The sequence below is a fragment of the Schistocerca cancellata genome, chromosome 3, assembly GCF_023864275.1.
Source record: "Schistocerca cancellata isolate TAMUIC-IGC-003103 chromosome 3, iqSchCanc2.1, whole genome shotgun sequence".
NCBI classification, from domain to species: Eukaryota; Metazoa; Arthropoda; class Insecta; order Orthoptera; family Acrididae; genus Schistocerca; species Schistocerca cancellata.
This window is the reverse complement of record NC_064628.1, coordinates 720,267,408-720,286,415: the sequence shown is the minus strand read 5'-3', so window position 1 is coordinate 720,286,415 and position 19,008 is coordinate 720,267,408. Positions and strand designations below refer to the sequence as shown.

The 19,008-nt window shown below is 38.5% G+C and overlaps 1 protein-coding gene across 1 annotated transcript in view; it reads right to left on the bottom strand.

Moving 5' to 3' along the window:
• The window catches only part of LOC126176982 (methanethiol oxidase-like), a 156,105-nt gene that overhangs the window by 99,709 nt on the left and 37,388 nt on the right, over positions 1-19,008 (bottom strand). Inside the window, exon 7 of the mRNA XM_049924196.1 lies at positions 10,213-10,400. Coding sequence (XP_049780153.1) covers positions 10,213-10,400 — 188 coding nt within the window. The remainder of the gene's footprint in view (positions 1-10,212; positions 10,401-19,008) is intronic.

Genomic DNA, 19,008 nt, shown 5'->3' with positions numbered 1-19,008 from the left:
AAGTGCAATCCACCACCTAACAACTGACCTCAACCTCATAATCCTACCTGCTGATGAAGGGGATTACTTAGCAGAATGACTCCACCAGCTGACAGATTCGTCATCCAACAAACTGTGCCACAGTAACCCCATTCCAGAAATCCATTCCCCAAATCCTTAGGCCCATCCCAGAACCTCTTCCCAAGTCCATCTCTCTCCTCACCCCTGCCACTCCCCAAACCCCTACTATCTACATGCTTCCTGAAGTCCATAAACCCAATAATCCAAGTAGCCCCAATATGACCAGTTACTGTGCCTCCACTGAGGGAATCTCTGCTCTCAGTCTGTTACCTGCAACCTACCCTCCTATATAACTATTTCCTCCACCGATTCTCCACAGTTCCTGTTCCTTCACCACATTGTGCCCTGCTTGTTTATATTGATGCCACCTCCCATTACACTAACATCCCTAACACCAATGGCCTTACCACTATTGAACATTACGTTTCCCAACACACAATGCATTCCAAACCTACAACCTCCTTCCTAGTCACCACAACCAACTATAGCCTCACCCACAATTACTTCTCTTTTATCTACAAACAAATCCAAGGTATGGCTATGGGTGCCCATGTGGCACTATCCTATGCCAACCCATTCATAGATCATCTAGAAAAGTTCTTCCTAAACACCCAGAATTCCAAACCCCTCACTTGGTTCAGATTCATTGATGACATCTTCATGATCTGTATTGACAGTGAGGACACCCTATCAACATTCCTCTAGAATCTCAATATCTTCTCCCCCACTCACTTCACCTGGTCCTACTCAACTCAACAAGCCATCTTCTTTGATGTTAACCTCCACCTCAAAGATGACTACATCAATACCTCCACACACATGAAACCAGCAATACCTTCACTTCAACTGGTGCCACCCATTCCACACCAAGAAGTCCCTTCCATACAGCCTAGCCACCTGTGACCATTGCATCTGCGACAAAAGCAGATCTCCCACACCTCATCTTTCCAGTTACCCACTACCTCCAAATGTCTGATCATCTGGCCACAGAGTAGTATTTCCCTCATGACTCAGTCCCACCCAGGACTGGAGCAACTGAATCACATTCTCTGCCAGGGTTTCGACTACCTCTTATCATACTCTGAAATGAGGAATCTCCTACCCACTATTCTTTCTGCCCACCCACAGAGATATTCAGCCACCCACCAAATCTACACAGCATCCTCATTCATTCCTATACAACCCCTGCTACCCTCCTGCCTCATGGCTCATATCCCTGTAATAGACCTAGATGCAGGAACTGTCCCATGTATCCTCGTACCACCACCTATTCCTGTCCAGTCACAAGCATCACCTCTCTCATCAAAAGCAGGGCTACATATGAAACCAGCCATGTGATCTACAAGATAAGCTGCAACCACTGTGCTGCATTTTGTGTGGCCACAACAACCAACACGCTGTCTGGCACATGAGTGGCCACCGACAAACTGTGACCAAGAGCCACCTGGGCCACCCTATTTCTGAACATGACATTCTTCATTTCAATGACTGCTTCACAGCTGTGATATCCAGATCCTTCCCACCAACACTAGCTTTTCTGAATTGTGTGCGTAGGAATTCCCCCCACAATATAGCCTACATTGCTGTAACCCTCCTGGCCTCAACCTTCATTATCCAATGTCCTTACCCACCTATTTCCATTCCTGTTCCCATTCCAGCACTACATGCCCCTCTATTCCACCATCACATCCACAGTCTTTTTACTTCTTTGCTTTTAGGCTACCCCCATCCCACTCCTGCCCTCCATTTAACCGCCTGACTGCACCTAGCTGCCATACCCTCTTCTGACCTCATCCCTGTATGCTCCCACAATCAGCACTTTACCATCCACCACCCATACCCTGCTATCCCTCCTCCTCCCCACCCCTGCCTCCTCCTTACCCCCACCACCTGAATGCCTCTTCCATCATGCAATGTTGCTCATGGTCTGGCCTCAGCAGCCAGAGACTGTGGTCACGTGTGTGTGTGAGTTGTGTTTGCATGAGTGGGTGTATGTTGCCTATTTCTGATGAAGGAATTGTTGGCCAAAAGCTCCCTTTCTGACAGTCTTTTTGTTGTGCCTGTCTGTGACTCAGCATCTCCGTTATATTGTGAGTAGCAACAACTCTTTTTCATAATATTGTTACATTCCATGCTGAATTTTCCATTGTTATATTAATGTTGAAGTACCATAAATACATAAAATTGTTTGATGACAATGGTTGTATGTAATAATGCGTCACACACAACCTGAAATGCTTCTAATGGCAGCTAAATAAAATAAAATTATCTGAAGTGTGTTACAGAATGCAACGTCCTAAAAATGATATCACAGCTCAAATTAGAAACATCTACTGATTAGGATGGCATGACTAGATTACTTAATGGATTAATAAACCAATAAACATGTTTAATAGGCAAATCAGGGAACCAATTACAAGTCAATTTTGATGACCTCAGTGCTTGTCAAGTTACATGAATGAGTAATTCTTCTGTAGACAGACTCTGTCAAACAAATCATAGCAAGAATTCTGAAAAGGGTGATTCATAGAAACAGCAGTCATTGGTAGTTTCCTAGTTTTGTCTATGACATGGGCATCTGTAGAAATTTATCCAAATGGGAATAAGATTCTAAAAAATCACCATTGTCGATGTAGCTGATTCAGTGAGTCTGAGAATGTATACTGCCAAAAGCACTAAATTTGGCAAGGATTGCACAAATGTTTTGTACAATTAACAATTAATAGATACAGACTCAGTGTTTTCTTAGGTAGATATTTTGATACTAAAATGGTAAGCATATTTACTTAGTTTACACTAAGTACATATTTCTATATTACCATTATGAATATTAATGCCACCATTTGGCTCAACATCTTATGATTAAATCCAGAGTATTCAAAGAGCCATTCACAAAAATATTTTATTCATATAACAGTAATGTTAGGTTTGTCATCAAAAATTTAAAATGTGAAATGGAAAATATTAGAGCAATTGAGAAAATATGGTTGGGTAACAACAAAAATAAACATGAAAAACACCAAATTAGTGCTCTTTAAAGAAGAGAAACTGAAATAAGCTTTAAAAATTCACACTATTTACCACTGTACTCAGCTAAGCTAAATTTGTAATTTAGTATGATTCTAGACATCATTGATAATAATACTGAAGAAAATTCTGATTTAAGGATAGTATTTTACCATGAATAAACCCAGTTATATCTAAAGATGACTTTAATTTGGAAACAACAAATCATGAGAGAGAATTGCTGGCCTGTACTTACCTCCAAAAGGCAAAATATTTTACATGCCAAAAACACCTACAAAATTATAAGGCACTATTGTAGCTACTGGACCTAGCAGTTGCTTCCTTGGGGAGGAGAGAAGAGAGGGATTGGTTGGCAAAGGTTAAAATAGAAGATAAGGTCACTCAGCTCCCAGTATAAGAAGGACCCACATGTTCTGAATATGGGAGAAGACAAAAATGAAGAGGAAGGTGCCAGAGAAATTAGTAAATCAAATATAGTATGTTGGTAAGCACTGTGACAGCTTTAGTTGAGAAAATGAGAACAGAGTGAAAAGTACGAGGTGCATTCAAGTTCTAAGGCCTCCGATTTTTTTTCTAATTAACTACTCACCCGAAATCGATGAAACTGGCGTTAATTCTCGACGTAATCGCCCTGCAGATGTACACATTTTTCACAACGCTGACGCCATGATTCCATGGCAGCGGCGAAGGCTTCTTTAGGAGTCTGTTTTGACCACTGGAAAATCGCTGAGGCAATAGCAGCACGGCTGGTGAATGTGCGGCCACGGAGAGTGTCTTTCATTGTTGGAAAAAGCCAAAAGTCACTACGAGCCAGGTCATGTGAGTAGGGAGCATGAGGAATCACTTCAAAGTTGTTATCACGAAGAAACTGTCACGTAACATTAGCTCAATGTGCGGGTGCGTTGTCTTGGTGAAACAGCACACGCGCAGCCCTTCCCGGACGTTTTTGTTGCAGTGCAGGAAGGAATTTGTTCTTCAAAACATTTTCGTAGGATGTACCTGTTACCGTAGTGCCCTTTGGAACGCAATGGGTAAGGATTACGCCCTCGCTGTCCCAGAACATGGACACCATCATTTTTTCAGCACTGGCGGTTACCCGAAATTTTTTTGGTGGCGGTGAATCTGTGTGCTTCCATTGAGCTGACGGGCGCTTTGTTTCTGGATTGAAAAATGGCATCCACGTCTCATCCATTGTCACAACCAATGAAAAGAAAGTCCCATTCATGCTGTCGTTGCGCGTCAACGTTGCTTGGCAACATGTCACACGGGCAGCCATGTGGTCATCAGTCAGCATTCGTAGCACCCACCTGGATGACACTTTTCGCATTTTCCGGTCGTCATGCAGGATTGTGTGCACAGAACCCACAGAAATGCCAACTCTGGAGGCGATCTGTTCTACAGTCATTCGGCGATCCCCCAAAACAATTCTCTCCACTTTCTTGATCGTGTTGTCAGACTGGCTTGTGCGAGCCCGAGGTTGTTTCGGTTTGTTTGTCACACGATGTTCTGCCTTCATTAAACTGTCGCACCCACGAACGCACTTTCGACACATCCATAACTCCATCACCACATGTCTCCTTCAACTGTTGATGAATTTCAATTGGTTTCACACCACGCAAATTCAGAAAACGAATGATTGCACGCTGTTCAAGTAAGGAAAACGTGGCCATTTTAAGTATTTAAAACAGTTCTCATTCTCGCCGCTGGCAGTAAAATTCCATCTGCCATATGGTGCTGCCATCTCTGGGATGTATTAACAATGAACACGGCCTCATTTTAAAACAACGCGCATGTTTCTATCTCTTTCCAGTCCGGAGAAAAAAAATCGGAGGCCTTAGAACTTGAATGCATCTCGTAAATATGGATTAAGAAAAAGAGAGGTGAGCAGCGCAGTAAAGAACTAGGAGGAAAAGGAAATGTGAATGAAAAAAAATTACAATATCCATGACTCTTTAAGTTATTAAGGGTAAGAAACAATGGGAATTACTACTACTGCTACTACTTTTACTATTACTACTTGTTCTACTCATGCACTTATCAATGTCTATCAAGAAAACAGAAATCCATTGAATGTCTTCTATGATTTTAATTGATACCTGTAAGTTAACACCATAAATACTGCCTGTAATAAATCTAGTTGTTAATAGTTATAAGAGAGTTCCAAAATAAAACAAATATGGTCTTGATCAAAGTTTAAATACCATTTGGGATAAATCCATTTTTTATTTTAATAGCTAAAATCCCTATAATTTTCAAATACTTGCAAATGTAAAACATGAAACATGTGCAGGAAGATTGAGCAAAACATAATATGGACTTATTTATTTAGGTTTTAAGTGTTAAATTTATACAGAGGAAATCTAATTTTTTCTCTCAGAACTGCCATAGTGAGAGATAATATGGAGTTACACATTCTTCCAAACATAAGGGCAATGAAAAAAAAAATGCTGGATAAAATTCAGATAAAGAGAGCAAGTTTTTAGGTCAGGAATATGTGGTCCCTTCTTTTTTTCTTTTCATCTCTAGACACAATTTTTCAGTTAGTGTTTTCCAATTCCACATTTCATTCTGGAAAGTACAAAATACTTATCAATAGCCTTCATAACATATTCAATGGACACTAAACTCTTTCACTTAGTTGAATAAGCAGAAGTTAGAGAGGGCAAAACATGTTAACACCGAATCATTTGTTCTTTAAATCCCTCAATTGTCCCACTGACTAACCCTTGTTGGATGGTGGAATGTTCTGCATTCCAAGGTGGAATACTGAGAATGATCCCATTTTATCCCATAAAAATGTGATCATTGTTACAGTTTTCTACATTACATCTTCATCTTCATCTACATCTATACTCCAAAAGCCTCTGTTAAGTATGTGGCAGAGGGTACATCATATTGCACCAGTTATTAGGGCTTTATCCCATTCTGTTTATGTATGAAGTGTGGGAGGAATGATCTATTAAATGTATGCTGTAAGTAGTTTAATCTTGTCTTTGTGATCCCTATGCAAGTAATATGTGGGATATTGTTGTATATTCCTGGATTCCTCACTCAAACTTCATTCTAGAAACTTTCTTCATATGCCTTCACTGGATAGTTTCCATCTATTGTCAAGTGTCTGCCAGTTCAGTTCTTTCAGCATCTTCATGACACTGTCCCAAATTTATGATCACTCTTGCTGATCTTCTTTGTATCCATTCATGTTCCCTGTTAGTCCTATTTGGTATGGGACCCATACATTTGAGCAATATTTTAGAATGGGTTACACGAGTGTTTTGTATGTGGTCTTCTTTGCATACTGATTGCGTTTCCCTAGTACTCTACCAATGAACTGCAGGCTGCCAACATTACCTACAACTGAGACTGCGTGATTTTTCCATTTCATATCCTGTAACCTGTTACACCTACATTTTTGTGTGAGTTGACAGATTCCAGCTGTAATTTATTGGTATTGTAGTCATAGGATACTACATTGTTTCATTTTGTGAAATGCACAATTTTACATTTATGAACATTTAAAGTAAAGTAAGTTGCCAATCTTTGAACCACTTTGAAATCTTATCAATATCTCATTGAGTATTTGTACCGTTTCTTCAGATAGTACTTCATTACAGATAAGTGCATCATCTGTGAACAAGTCTGATGTTACTATCAATATAGTCTGCATTAATATACAATACAAACAGGCAAGGGTCCCAACACACTTTCCTGGGACACACCTGAAGTTACTTCTACATTTGTCAATGACTCTACTTCTGAGATAACATGATGTGTCCTCACTACCAAGAAATCCTCAATCCAATTACAAATCTCACTTGATACCCCATATGATCACACTTTAATAATAATTGCATGTGTGGTACGGATTCAAATGCTTTCCAGAAGTCAAGAAACACTGTATATATGTGACTGACTTTTTCAAACAATGGAAAATCCAGGATGGAATGTAACAATATTATGGAAAGGAAAGTTGCTAATCATCATATAGTGGAGATGCTGAGTCACAGATAGGCACAACAAAAGGACTGTAACAATATAAGCTTTCAGCCAAAAAGGCCTTTGTTGAAAATTGGTGACAGACACACACACACACACACACACACACACACACACACACACACACACACACACACACACATGCAAACACAACTCACATACACATAACTGCAGCCTCTGGCAGGTGAGGCCCACTGCCAACAACAGCAGCAGTGCATCATGGGAGTGGCAACTGAGTGGTGGTAAGGCGGAGGCAAGGAGGAGGGGGGATAGCAGGGTAGAGGTGGGAGCCAGTGAAGTGCTGGGGAGCACGCAAATATGAGGTGGAGAGAGGGTAGGGCAGCTAGGTGCAGTCGGGAGGTTAGACGGAGGGCAGAGTAGAGAGGGAGGAGATAGCAAAAAAGGAGAAAAGTAAAAAGACAGTGTGTGTTGGTGGAATGAGGGCTCTGTAATGCTGGAAGGGGAACAGGGAAGGGACTAGATGGGTGAGAAAAATTACTAACAAAGGTTGAGGCCAGAAGGGTCATGGGAATGTAGAATATATTGCATGGAGAGTTTCCACCCGTGCAATTCAGAAAAGCTGACTTTTTCCATGTATTTCAGAATGGCACTGAGAGAATTGTGAGTTAGTTTTCACATGATCAATATTTTCTGAACAGATTCTGGTTGGTATGGACGAGCTCATTCTTTTTAAGATATCTAAAATGGACGTGAGAGAAGTGTGCGTTGGTTTTTACATGATATTTTTGTAATCCATGCTGGTTGGCCTGGAGGAAGTAATTCTGTAGGAAATATTTGATAATTACATTGGAATTAACAGCATGTTCTAAGAGTCTACAATAAATGGACTTCAAGGATACTGGATGGTAATTTTGAGGATCACGTCTGCTGTCCTTCTTGTAGATGGTGTGACTTGTGCCTTTTTCCAACCATTGAGCACAGGTTTTTGTTAGGGATCTTCAATATATTATGATTAAAAGAGGCATTAACTCAGCTGCAAATCTGGTATAGAATCTGATAGATATTCCATCAGACTGTGGAGCTTCACTCAGTTTTAATGATTCACACTGTTTCTATTATGATTTCTAATATCTAATTCATTCATCTTTGCAATGGCACAAGAATCAAACTGGGTTATTACCCCTGAGTTTTCCTTTGTAAATGAGCATTTGAAAATAAGACTTAATCATTTGCTTGTGATTTGTTATGATTTGTTACTGTGAATTTCAGTTTGTGTTTCACCAACATGTGCTTTGACACTAACCTTGATGCCACTAACAGCCTTTACAAATGGCCAGAATTTCTTTTTGTGAAATTTGGCTTTTGTGAAAGATCTTTCAATAATACTCTACTATTGTAGTCATTGAGGGCTTCATGCATTGCCCTCTTGACACCCAAATGTATTTCATTCAGCACCCCTCTATCTACAGCCCTATACTTTGTTTTCCACACATTACAAAGTATTCTCTGTGTCTTCCGAAGTATATTTACTGTAACTACATACAAAAAAGGACCCCTCCCATCATGAATTGTTCTACAAGGTACATATATCCAGTACATGGTCAACTATGCTTTTAAACTTGAGCTAGTGTTTTTTACATGCTCCTGCCCTGAGCCAAAAGTTTTAAGTTCATCATTCAGATATGACACTACTACATTTTTATCTAGTGCATTGAACATATCAATCTTTATAATTATTTTAATTGTCCTCTGTATTTTGGTAATCATTGTTGCTACAGCTACCTCATAGTCGATGAGACAAGTTTCAATGTGAAGATCCTCAAAGAGCTCAGGTCTATTTGTTGCCATTATATCTAATATATTTTCACCATGAGTGAGATTACAAATCATCTGTTGCAAGTAGTTTTGAGAGAAAGAACTTAGTAATGTTCTGTGGGACATCTTGTCACGTTCACAACCAACAGAATCATAAATATCCCATTTAACTCTTGGTGATACAATTGATACAATTCTCCTACACTGATCACAGTATAATTGGTGAACATATGTGATAGTGATTTGAGGATTTTAGTTACATCAGGAGGTGAGTCTGGTGACTGATGGAAGGATCCAATTATAATTTTACACCATCTCCTTTGAACCTTGCCCAAACAATCTCACATGTAGCTTCAATTTCTGTCTTGGTAGGTCTGAGTTTCACGTTTACTGTGAGAAATACACCACTGTCATTCCACATTAGTCTGTCCCTTCAATATATATGCTTAAATTTTCCCCAAAAATCTTACTGCTGTCAGCTTCAAGTTTTAATCATCTTCCTGTACCTAGTATTATGTGAGCTTCATTGCAGCTCAGGAGCACTTCAAGCCCTGACACTTTGTTGCAAATGCTTCAGATGTATTTGGTGTAGTTCTGACAACTTTGATCATTATTCAATTTGAAACAGAAGTTGATTGCAACAACACCTCTGTTTCAAACCAGTAAATTTTACCTTGCCATGCAGACTATAATCTGCAAAAAGCTTATCAGTTGAGAGAAGACAATGGAGTGTGGTTTAATAAACCACTATAAATACTAATGTTAATGGTAAGTAATTATATTGTGTTTAAGGTGACAGGGTGTTCGGCCATGGCCCAAGGCACGTATCTCTGCATAATGCTTCCTCTCTTAATGTTGGAAACCTCCTCAAAGGAGATGAAACATTAGAAAGAAACATGATTTAATAAAATGTTGGTACTTGTATACTACTGACAATGCATGGCTGTGTATACAGCTCTAATCTGCGAAGAGTCACGTAGTCATGGGGATTATACAAAATTTATTGCTGACAATTATCACTTTTAATCTTGAAATTCCATTTATTTTATTGCACACACACACACACACACACACACACACACACACACTCACACACACACACAAACACACACAATCAATACGAAATATGAGCAATTTGAAAATATAACCTATAAAAAGCATATATAAAGCACTAAAAAGTATTTGTTCCCTGCTAATTTCAAATTTACAATAACATATTCCTGAAATCAATAAAATAATGATAATAATAATAATAATAATGATAATGATAATAATAGTAGTAATAATAATAAAAGCAATGACTTGCAGACAAACAGAATCATGAAAAGAGTTGGGGAGCAAAGTGCAACTAACCATTAATTCAGAATCTTCGGTTACTTTAACAGGTCCACCTTTCACAATACTGCCTCCCAGGAATATTTGTCCAACAAGCTTTGGATGAGCTGCATTTGTAATGTCAAACTGACGTATGTCTCCATGAAGCCAGTTACAGAAGTACAAGTAATGGTCATCTAATGATATAATGATGTCAGTCACCAGACCTAAAATTTTTAAAGTGACATTTAAGACAGTTATAAGTTGCCTTAAATCTGTTGGAAGTGATTTAAAAAATGTTATTCTCAACACAAAAATTCAAAATGAATGTTTACATTAATGAGCACCTCTGAAACTTCTGAAACAATAGCAAAAGTTAGGCTAGGACAGTGACAAAAATGCTGAGATCAACAGAGCATTTAGATCTCCTTGGACAGTTATTTTTATCAGAAGAAAGTAAACGTTATTAACAACTATTTTTGTGCATTTAATCATTAACCTGAATCTAGTTTAGAAGTCCCAGAATCACTGTTGTAAAATGCTTTATTCTTTCACCCTGAGGGAAATTACATACTGCTGCAGATTTGTCCAAATATTTACTCTTTTGTTACATCTACATCTACATCTACATGGTTATTTTGCAATTCACACTTAAGTGCCTGGTAGGGGGTTCATCAAACCATTTTCATACTACTTCTCTACCATTCCACTCTCAAATGACGCATGGGAAAAAGGAACACCTAACTCTTTCTGTTCAAGCTCTGATCTTTCTTATTTTATTATGATGATCATTTCTCCTTACATAGCTGGGTGTCAACAAAATATTTTCGCATTCGGTAGAGAAAGTTGGGGATTGAAATTTCATAAAAAGATCTCGCCACAAAGAAAACCTCCTTTGTTTCAGTGACTGCCACCCCAAATCATGTATCATATCAGTGACACTCTCATCCCTATTGTGCAATAACACCAAACGAGCTGCACTTCTTTGCACTTTTTTGATGTCCTCCATCAATTCTACATGGTAAGGATCCCACACTGTGCAGCAATATTCCAGCAGAGGACAGACAAGTGTAATGTAGGCTGTCTCTTTAGTGGGTTTGTTGCATCTTCTAAGTGTTCTGCTAACAAAGTGCAATCTTAGTTTCGCCTTCCACACAATATTATCTATGTGGTCTTTCCAATTTAAGTTGCTCATAATTGTAATTCCTAGGTATTTAGTCAAATTGACAGCCCTTAGATTTGTGCAATTTATCATATACCCAAATTTTATCGGATTTCTTTTAGTGGATGACCTCGCACTTTTCTTTGTTTAGTACCAATTGCCACTTTTCACACCATACAGAAATTCTCTCTAGATCATTTTGTAATTGGATTTGATCATATGATGATTTTACTAAATGGTAAATTACAGCATTATCTGCAAACAATCTAAGGGGGCAGCTCAGATTATCACTTGGATAATTTATGTAAATGAGGAACAGCAGAGGGCCTATTACACTACACAATGCCAGATGTCACTTCTGTTCTACTTGATAATTTACTGTCTATCACTGTGAACTGTGACATCTCTGAGAGGAAATCACAAATCCAGTCACACAACTGAGATGATACTCCATATGCACGCAATTTGATTAATAGTCGCTTGTGAGGAATGGTATCAAAAGCCTTCTGGAAATCTAGGAATATGGAATGGATCTGAGATCCCTTGTCAACAGCACTCATTTCTTCATGGGAATAAAGAGATAGCTGTGTTGCACAAGAATGATATTTTATGAATTCATGTTGGTTATGTATCAATAAGTCAATTTGTTCAAGGTGATTCATAATGTTCGAGTACAGTATATGCTCAAAAATCCTACTGCAAATTGAGGTCAGTGATATAGGTCTGTAATTCAGTGGGTTACTCCTATTTCCTTTCTTGAATATTGGTGTGACCTGTGCTACTTTCCAGTCTTTAGGAACAGACCTCTCATCAAGTAAGCAGTTGTATGTGATTGCTAATAAAGGTGCTATTGCGTCTGCATACTCTGAAAGTGTGCTATTATTCTAGATAATGGAAAGATAACTACCTTATCTGATTATAACAGTGAAAACAATGTAATAGAAGCAGAATAATAGAAAGCAAAGATAAGCTGAGAATATCATGGCAATCTGTAATATTTCTGTGCACAGGTTATTTTTTTCCCTATCTGTCGCTCATGAGCTGCTCACTGGTAGAAGATTTGTAATTCAATAACATAGTAACTGTTCCCATGATCAATGGATAGAATGCTTAACCATTTGCTGTCAAGAGAGATTGAGAAAAGGAATAAGTATTCTGTCACAGTTACATAATGTTGAGAATGTTATAAATTAATACTACTATTAATTAAGCCCAAATATCCATAGTATGTCTTGCTTGGTATACAACAGATAATATAAAGATATTAAAATTATTTTGATGTCGGATATGTTGTCACTTTCTCTAACTTTTATGTCAACTATGAATAGATCTTGTGAAGGACATCATTTTTGCATGTATCACCTTTTGTCTATATTTCACTAATTAGGATTTGCACTTATTATTCATGAAATATAACCAATTTCAGTTATGTAAAACTAAAAATGTGTGATTGTAATAGACCTGCACCCATTGCTGCCCACCCCAGCTAAAATGGGCACCTGCATTACAGATGCCTATCCTGATCATGACCCACGAATAAGCTCCCTCTTTTACCTCCATGTGTAGTTAAGTTTGGCCAATTACTTAATCACTGTGACTATAATCAAGTACTGACAGAAATTAGGAACAGGTGTGGATGTTTCAAAACTACAAGAATGAGTGTTGTAGACAGCCTTGAATAAACAGATATTGAATAAATCTCTCTGTTACAGATACAAGAAGCTCACTTAATCATTTAATGGATGGAACAGAAATTTGTGGCAAAGCATGCTTAAACTGTTCAACACTTACAGGTTACTGGACTGGCACAAATTGCTTTGTCAAGAGGAGAAAATCTCACTCAACAATTGTTGTAATACACGAGAAAATGAAAACAAACAAAAGAGATTGTGTAATATGATGCTACAATAGCACCATAATGCTTAGACATTACTTCAGCCCCAGCATCAAATAGTTTATGATCTGGTTGCAGTTGCACATTCAAGCTATCATTGTAATATTGTAATATTCACAAGGAGTGAACTATAAGATCCTTGAAAAGTCTGTTCAGTGAAAACTGGCAGCCTTACCTAAAATTATGAGCCTGCAGCATTCAGACACAAAAGCTGTCAGCCTGGAGGCTGACTGTATCTATCACTTGAATGCTTATTGATTTATTCATGGCACTTCAAATAAAGAGCCATTTCCACTTTGGGGGCTATTCAAAATCTCAACTCACAAAGAAAGTATAAAGGCTAAAGTGCACTACTTTTCAGAGCCTGCCTAACTTGTTTAGCAGCATTTCTCGAAGGAACACTCTGACACATTAAGTTGCCTGGCACTAGTGCCACATACACAGCCATTTTCATGCTGCATATGTAAGTGTTTGAAATCATACAAAGACTTCAATATAATGGAAATCACCATCTTGATGATAACTGGTAAAGTTTCAATGCAACTAGGTACAAAATCACAAAAATCATGGAAAAATACCTCTAGATCGATGTAGCTTTATTATCTGTAATCCTTCTTTTGCCTACCCTCACATCACACGTAAAATAAATAAGGAAATTGGTACACACATTAATTATTAATTCTAATTTTAATAACCAACAGCCTCAGTTGCAATGCTTACCTAGAATTTACCTAGGTTTCAGTCGGGATAACCCAACCTTCTTCAGAATAAAAGTAACTACCGTTTGTCCATAGTGGACATTGTTAAGCTAAAACTACAAATCCATAAATTATCATCAGACTGTAAAAACTTATTTGAAACTGACTCAGCCCAATTTCACGACTGTACTGGAACTGACCATAGCGTCATGAGGCCCGCCTAGGCGGACACAATACCTTGCGCCTGTGCATAAACTGTGTGATAGTTACTTGTTGGGACAAGACGCAAACCTAACTCCTGACCTTGATTTTACCAGTAAAGTGAAATAAAAGGTATAGCTGAGGAAAAGCGCGTATATGTTATCCTGTGCAGAACAAACTTAGATCGATTGTCTTAACAGTTATGAAGTATTCGTTGGTCCTGATATGAGAAAGACATCATGTGCTTACAAGGTATGGCCTGTCTAGGAAACTTTTGTGCTTAAGCACGAAGTTTAATCACCTAAAAAGAACTTAGGAGTGGGAAGGATAATATAAAGCCAACATCGTCATTATTATGACTGGGTCTAGAAATTTTTGAGACATAAATGTTAAGCACTTGCTTAGCTGTGGTTACAATGCATTAACATCCTATTGACTAAGTACACAATTGGCCATGATTGAACTTATGAACAAGTCTATATCTAATCTGTAACATCTGGCAATACAGGCCATATAAAATAGATGGTCTTTATTGAAATTTAGAATTTTGACCTGAAATGGTCTAGATTCAAGTCAAAAACTAATGCATGTGCCTGATTGGGCTTCTTGACGAAGTTATGGTTATGAGTTACAGAAAAAATTAAAGTAGGGGATAATGTGGCGGCAATGGGGTCCTGAATTTGCCTTCATTGAGGTGATCCACACACATACTGTAAAAACTGTGTGTGTGGAACACTGCCATCATAATTCAGGCCTGGTGACCACTGCCATTGGACTTAGGGAATGACAGTGGAATTATGTTTAAAGCTAAAAAAAAAAAAAAAAAAAAAAAAAAAAATTGTCAACTGATATTAGGTATGCCCATTCTAGACTTAAGAACGGTTTCAACATTTGATTTAATTAGTGGATAATAACTTCATCGGTCAATAACATGTACGTCTAGTAACCAGAATGATGATCACCAAGTCACTACCCCATTACAGAATGGTGCTACCACATCATCCTTCAATATGGCCGATTGTGGTCAATACTATGTGTATATGATAGCAGAGATGCCATCACCTAGTCATACACAACTTTTATTAACATAATTAATGGCACTGATATCCATATAAGTATCATGAGGGGGTAACATCACCTTGCCACAATCTACTGGATACGAAGTTTTGGTTCAGACTAGCCGGATCAGTTTGAATTCATCTTACTCAATGACGTTTAAAGGTGTCCTTGGAGTGTTGCTCACCAAATGACATCATAATTTAACCATTTTCCTGTCATCCACCCATAGTTTAGACTAGTTCTTTAAGTACATATTGGCCTCTGTTGGTCAATAGTTTTAAGTGTGTTGACTGGCGTGATGTTCACCAAGTCACACTTAAGCTTTAAACATAATTCCGCTGTCATTCCCTAAGTTCAATGGCAGTGGTCACCAGGCCCTAATTATGATGGCAGTTTTCCACACTCAGTTTTTACAGTATGCATGTGGATCACCTCGATGAAGGCAAATTCAGTACCCCATTGCCGCCACACTATCCCCTACTTTAGTGTTTTCTGTAACTCATAATCACAACTTCGTCAATAAGCTCAATCAGGCATGTGCATTAGTTTTTGACTTGAATCTAGACCATTTCAGGTCACATATCCTAATCTTGAATAATGACCGTCTATTTTATTTGGCCTGTATTGTCAGATGTTAAAGATTAGATATAGACTTGTTCATAAGTTCAATCATGACCATTTGTGTGTTAAGTCAATAGGATGTTAATGCATTGTAACCATAGCTAAGCAAGAGCTTAACATTTACATCTCAAAAATTTCTAGGCCTAGTCATAATAATGACAATGTTAGCTTCATATTATTCTTCCCACTCCTAAGTTCATTTTAGGTGATTAAACTTCATGCTTAAGCACAAAATTTTTCTAGACAGGCCATACCTTGTAAGCACATGATGTCTTCCTCATATCATGACCAACAAATACTTCATAACTGTTAAGAAAGTCGATCTAAGTACATTCTGCACAGGATAATATATATGCCCTATTCCTCAGCTATACCTTTTATTTCACTTTACTAGTAAATTCAAGGTTAGGAGTTAGGTTTGCGTCTTGTCCCAACAAGTAACTATCACACAGTTTATGCACAGGCGCAAGGTATTGTGTCCGTCTAGGCGAGCCTCATGACACTATGGTCAGTTCCAGTACAGCACTCGTGGCTGCCGCATCGCAGTGGCAAAATTGGAACGAGTCAGTTTCAGAGAAGTTTTTACAGTCTGACGATAATTTATGGATTTATAGTTTTAGCCTGACGATGTCCACTATGGACAAATGGTAGTTACTTTTATTCTGAAGAAGGTTGGGTTATTCCAACTGAAACCTAGGTAAAGTCTAGGTAAACGTTGCAACTGAGGCTGTTGGTAATTGAAATTAAATTAATATTTATACAGTTGCTGACATGGCTGGAAAATGTTGAAAATATTTAAACTCATTAATTACTTAAGTTTCTGAATTAATTTTTACCCTCAAGTTCTTCATTTCTGTTAACTGAAGTAATTATAAACTTTTATTGCTGTCTCTTGATAATGTTGTATCTTATGAAGTCCAGTGGCAATACTAGTGAATTTAGAGTTCAGTTCTCATTTTGGCTATGCTAAAACATAGTTACGTGGCTGAAAGCAAATCTATTATTTGCTGAGTTGTAATACATTGAAATTTCTGTATCAAGAAACCAAAGAGGTTGAATATGTAGAAGGTGACTCTTTTTAAGTTTAATAAAGTAGTTTTAAAACAGTGATTTTGCTAGTTAATAGGATCAAAAAATATTCATCTCCAGTTTAGAGCAAGAAACATTGTGAAAGTTAACTGATGTGCAGCTGCCAACCTCCAAGTAGGACAATTGTACAGTCTTATGGTTCAAATGTCAGTTTAAAAAATGTAACTGGAGAAGAATTAACAACCTAAATCCCCAAGCAATATTGAAAGGCAGATAAGGAATGGTAATTATTTCAAATAAAATTCCAAAGTGCTCACAGAAGCAGCAGGACCAACACCCACATAAAAAAATCAGTCACTTTCTCATTTCACAATTTAGAGCATACAGATACAGCAAATTTGTACCTCAAAAACATGCTGCTATTCACAGTCTTTTAAGGGGAAATGAAAATTGTAATAATATTTAACTCTGCAAAATAGAGCAACATATTTTTGCATGTTTGTTGTTTATCACATTAAACTTGCTGACTCCTGTGATATAAGTTCAGTCCTCTACAAAACCACACTATTATACTATTAATGTTTTCTAAAAGAATGCCAATAGTCAAAGCCTAGATCTTTCTTTAAAGAAATGTAGTGTATTTCAATTTTCTTTGAGTGGAAACAACTGAAGGTGTGGAGAACTTGCTTCTACAAAGAATTATGCCTTGTTGCCACCTCCGATGGATGATCACTGGAGGTGAGACATACTACACTGTCATGTAACTGTTAGAGACACAAAATTTCTTAATGCAGACAACTTATCTATTATTACTTGAAAGAACAATTCAGTTGAAAACTAATAAATTCTGAGACAGAGTTTCTGACCACATCTTACCTTCAGGAGGCCAACAGAAATATTCCTCTCTCCTCAGAGAGGGAGAGGAGCTACTAGATCTAAAAGTGAGATAGGTATAGTGTCACTTTTACTTTAGTGCCTGTCAGCAGTACTAAGCATTTTGCCTCTTGAATTTATGTGCTGCTCAGCAAGTCAGTTTCATAATTTATTAAAACTTATCTATACTCATTTCTGCACCTGAGATATGAACGGCAAAAGCAACTATTTCCCTGATTTCACACTTTCTGTCATACAATGTCGAAAAATTGGTGCATGTCTTCTTTTTATTCTTCTTCTTCACTTGAAGTGCTGAGCATGCGTCACCAGTATAACTATATTGACTTTTTCTTGACCTCCTTTCTTCAGGTTCATACACCAATATTTTGAAACATGATTGTTATAACGTCAAGTTGAACACATATATTTCAAATGACACAGCACATGTAAGTCACAGAGCAAGTAAACAAAGTAAGACATGTGTACACGGTAACATTCAAATCGGCACTGGGTCCGCTGGCTGGCTTGCCGCTTAGGTGGCGTGGCTGCTGTATGGCTGGCAGACAGTGCCGCATGTAGCGGACATGCGTAACTGTGCGGCAGCACTTTGAAAGATCGGCGAGTCAAAACACTTTTCCCTCCTTTGAATTTTTTGCACTGGTCTTGATAGAGGTTGCCTGTAGATTGCTAACATCCATATGTCTTGTTTGACTGACCGTAAAGTCTCGAGGAGGAGGCTTCCTGTACAGACGGAAGTGTCCCAGATGATAACGGGGCGAGATGACAGGAGACGTAGGGGTCAAATCTCCTGGGGGCCCATGCACCAATCTGCCCATTGTGGCAAGTCCAGTTGTTATAACAGGAGACATGGGCGATGTGTCGGCATCCGTAGGAGAAGGAGGTGAGTAGAGTTGCTCCGACAGATGATGGTCATCTGGTTCCTGCATGGGCACGTCTATTGGTGGCGTCCGTTCTTGTGTTGGCACCGAGATGATGGTGAGAGGGCTGCGTTGTGAGTAATGATAGATGCCAAGCTCCCGAGCATCAGGTAGAGCCGAAGTTGGTGTAGCAGCATTCGGAATAGGCATTGCCAGCACACGAGGCTGAAGCTGGTCCGAATGATGAACTGCAACACTCTTGCCCATCTGGATTTCATACAGGCATTGGCCAAGGTGACATAAGATGTGGCCAGGACTCCATTTTGGCCACCTGCCATATCCCCGTACCCATACAAGGTTGCCAGCGGTGAACTGGCCAAGCGAAGGCACCCGTGGCCATGAGGTGGAAGGCCGCAGAAG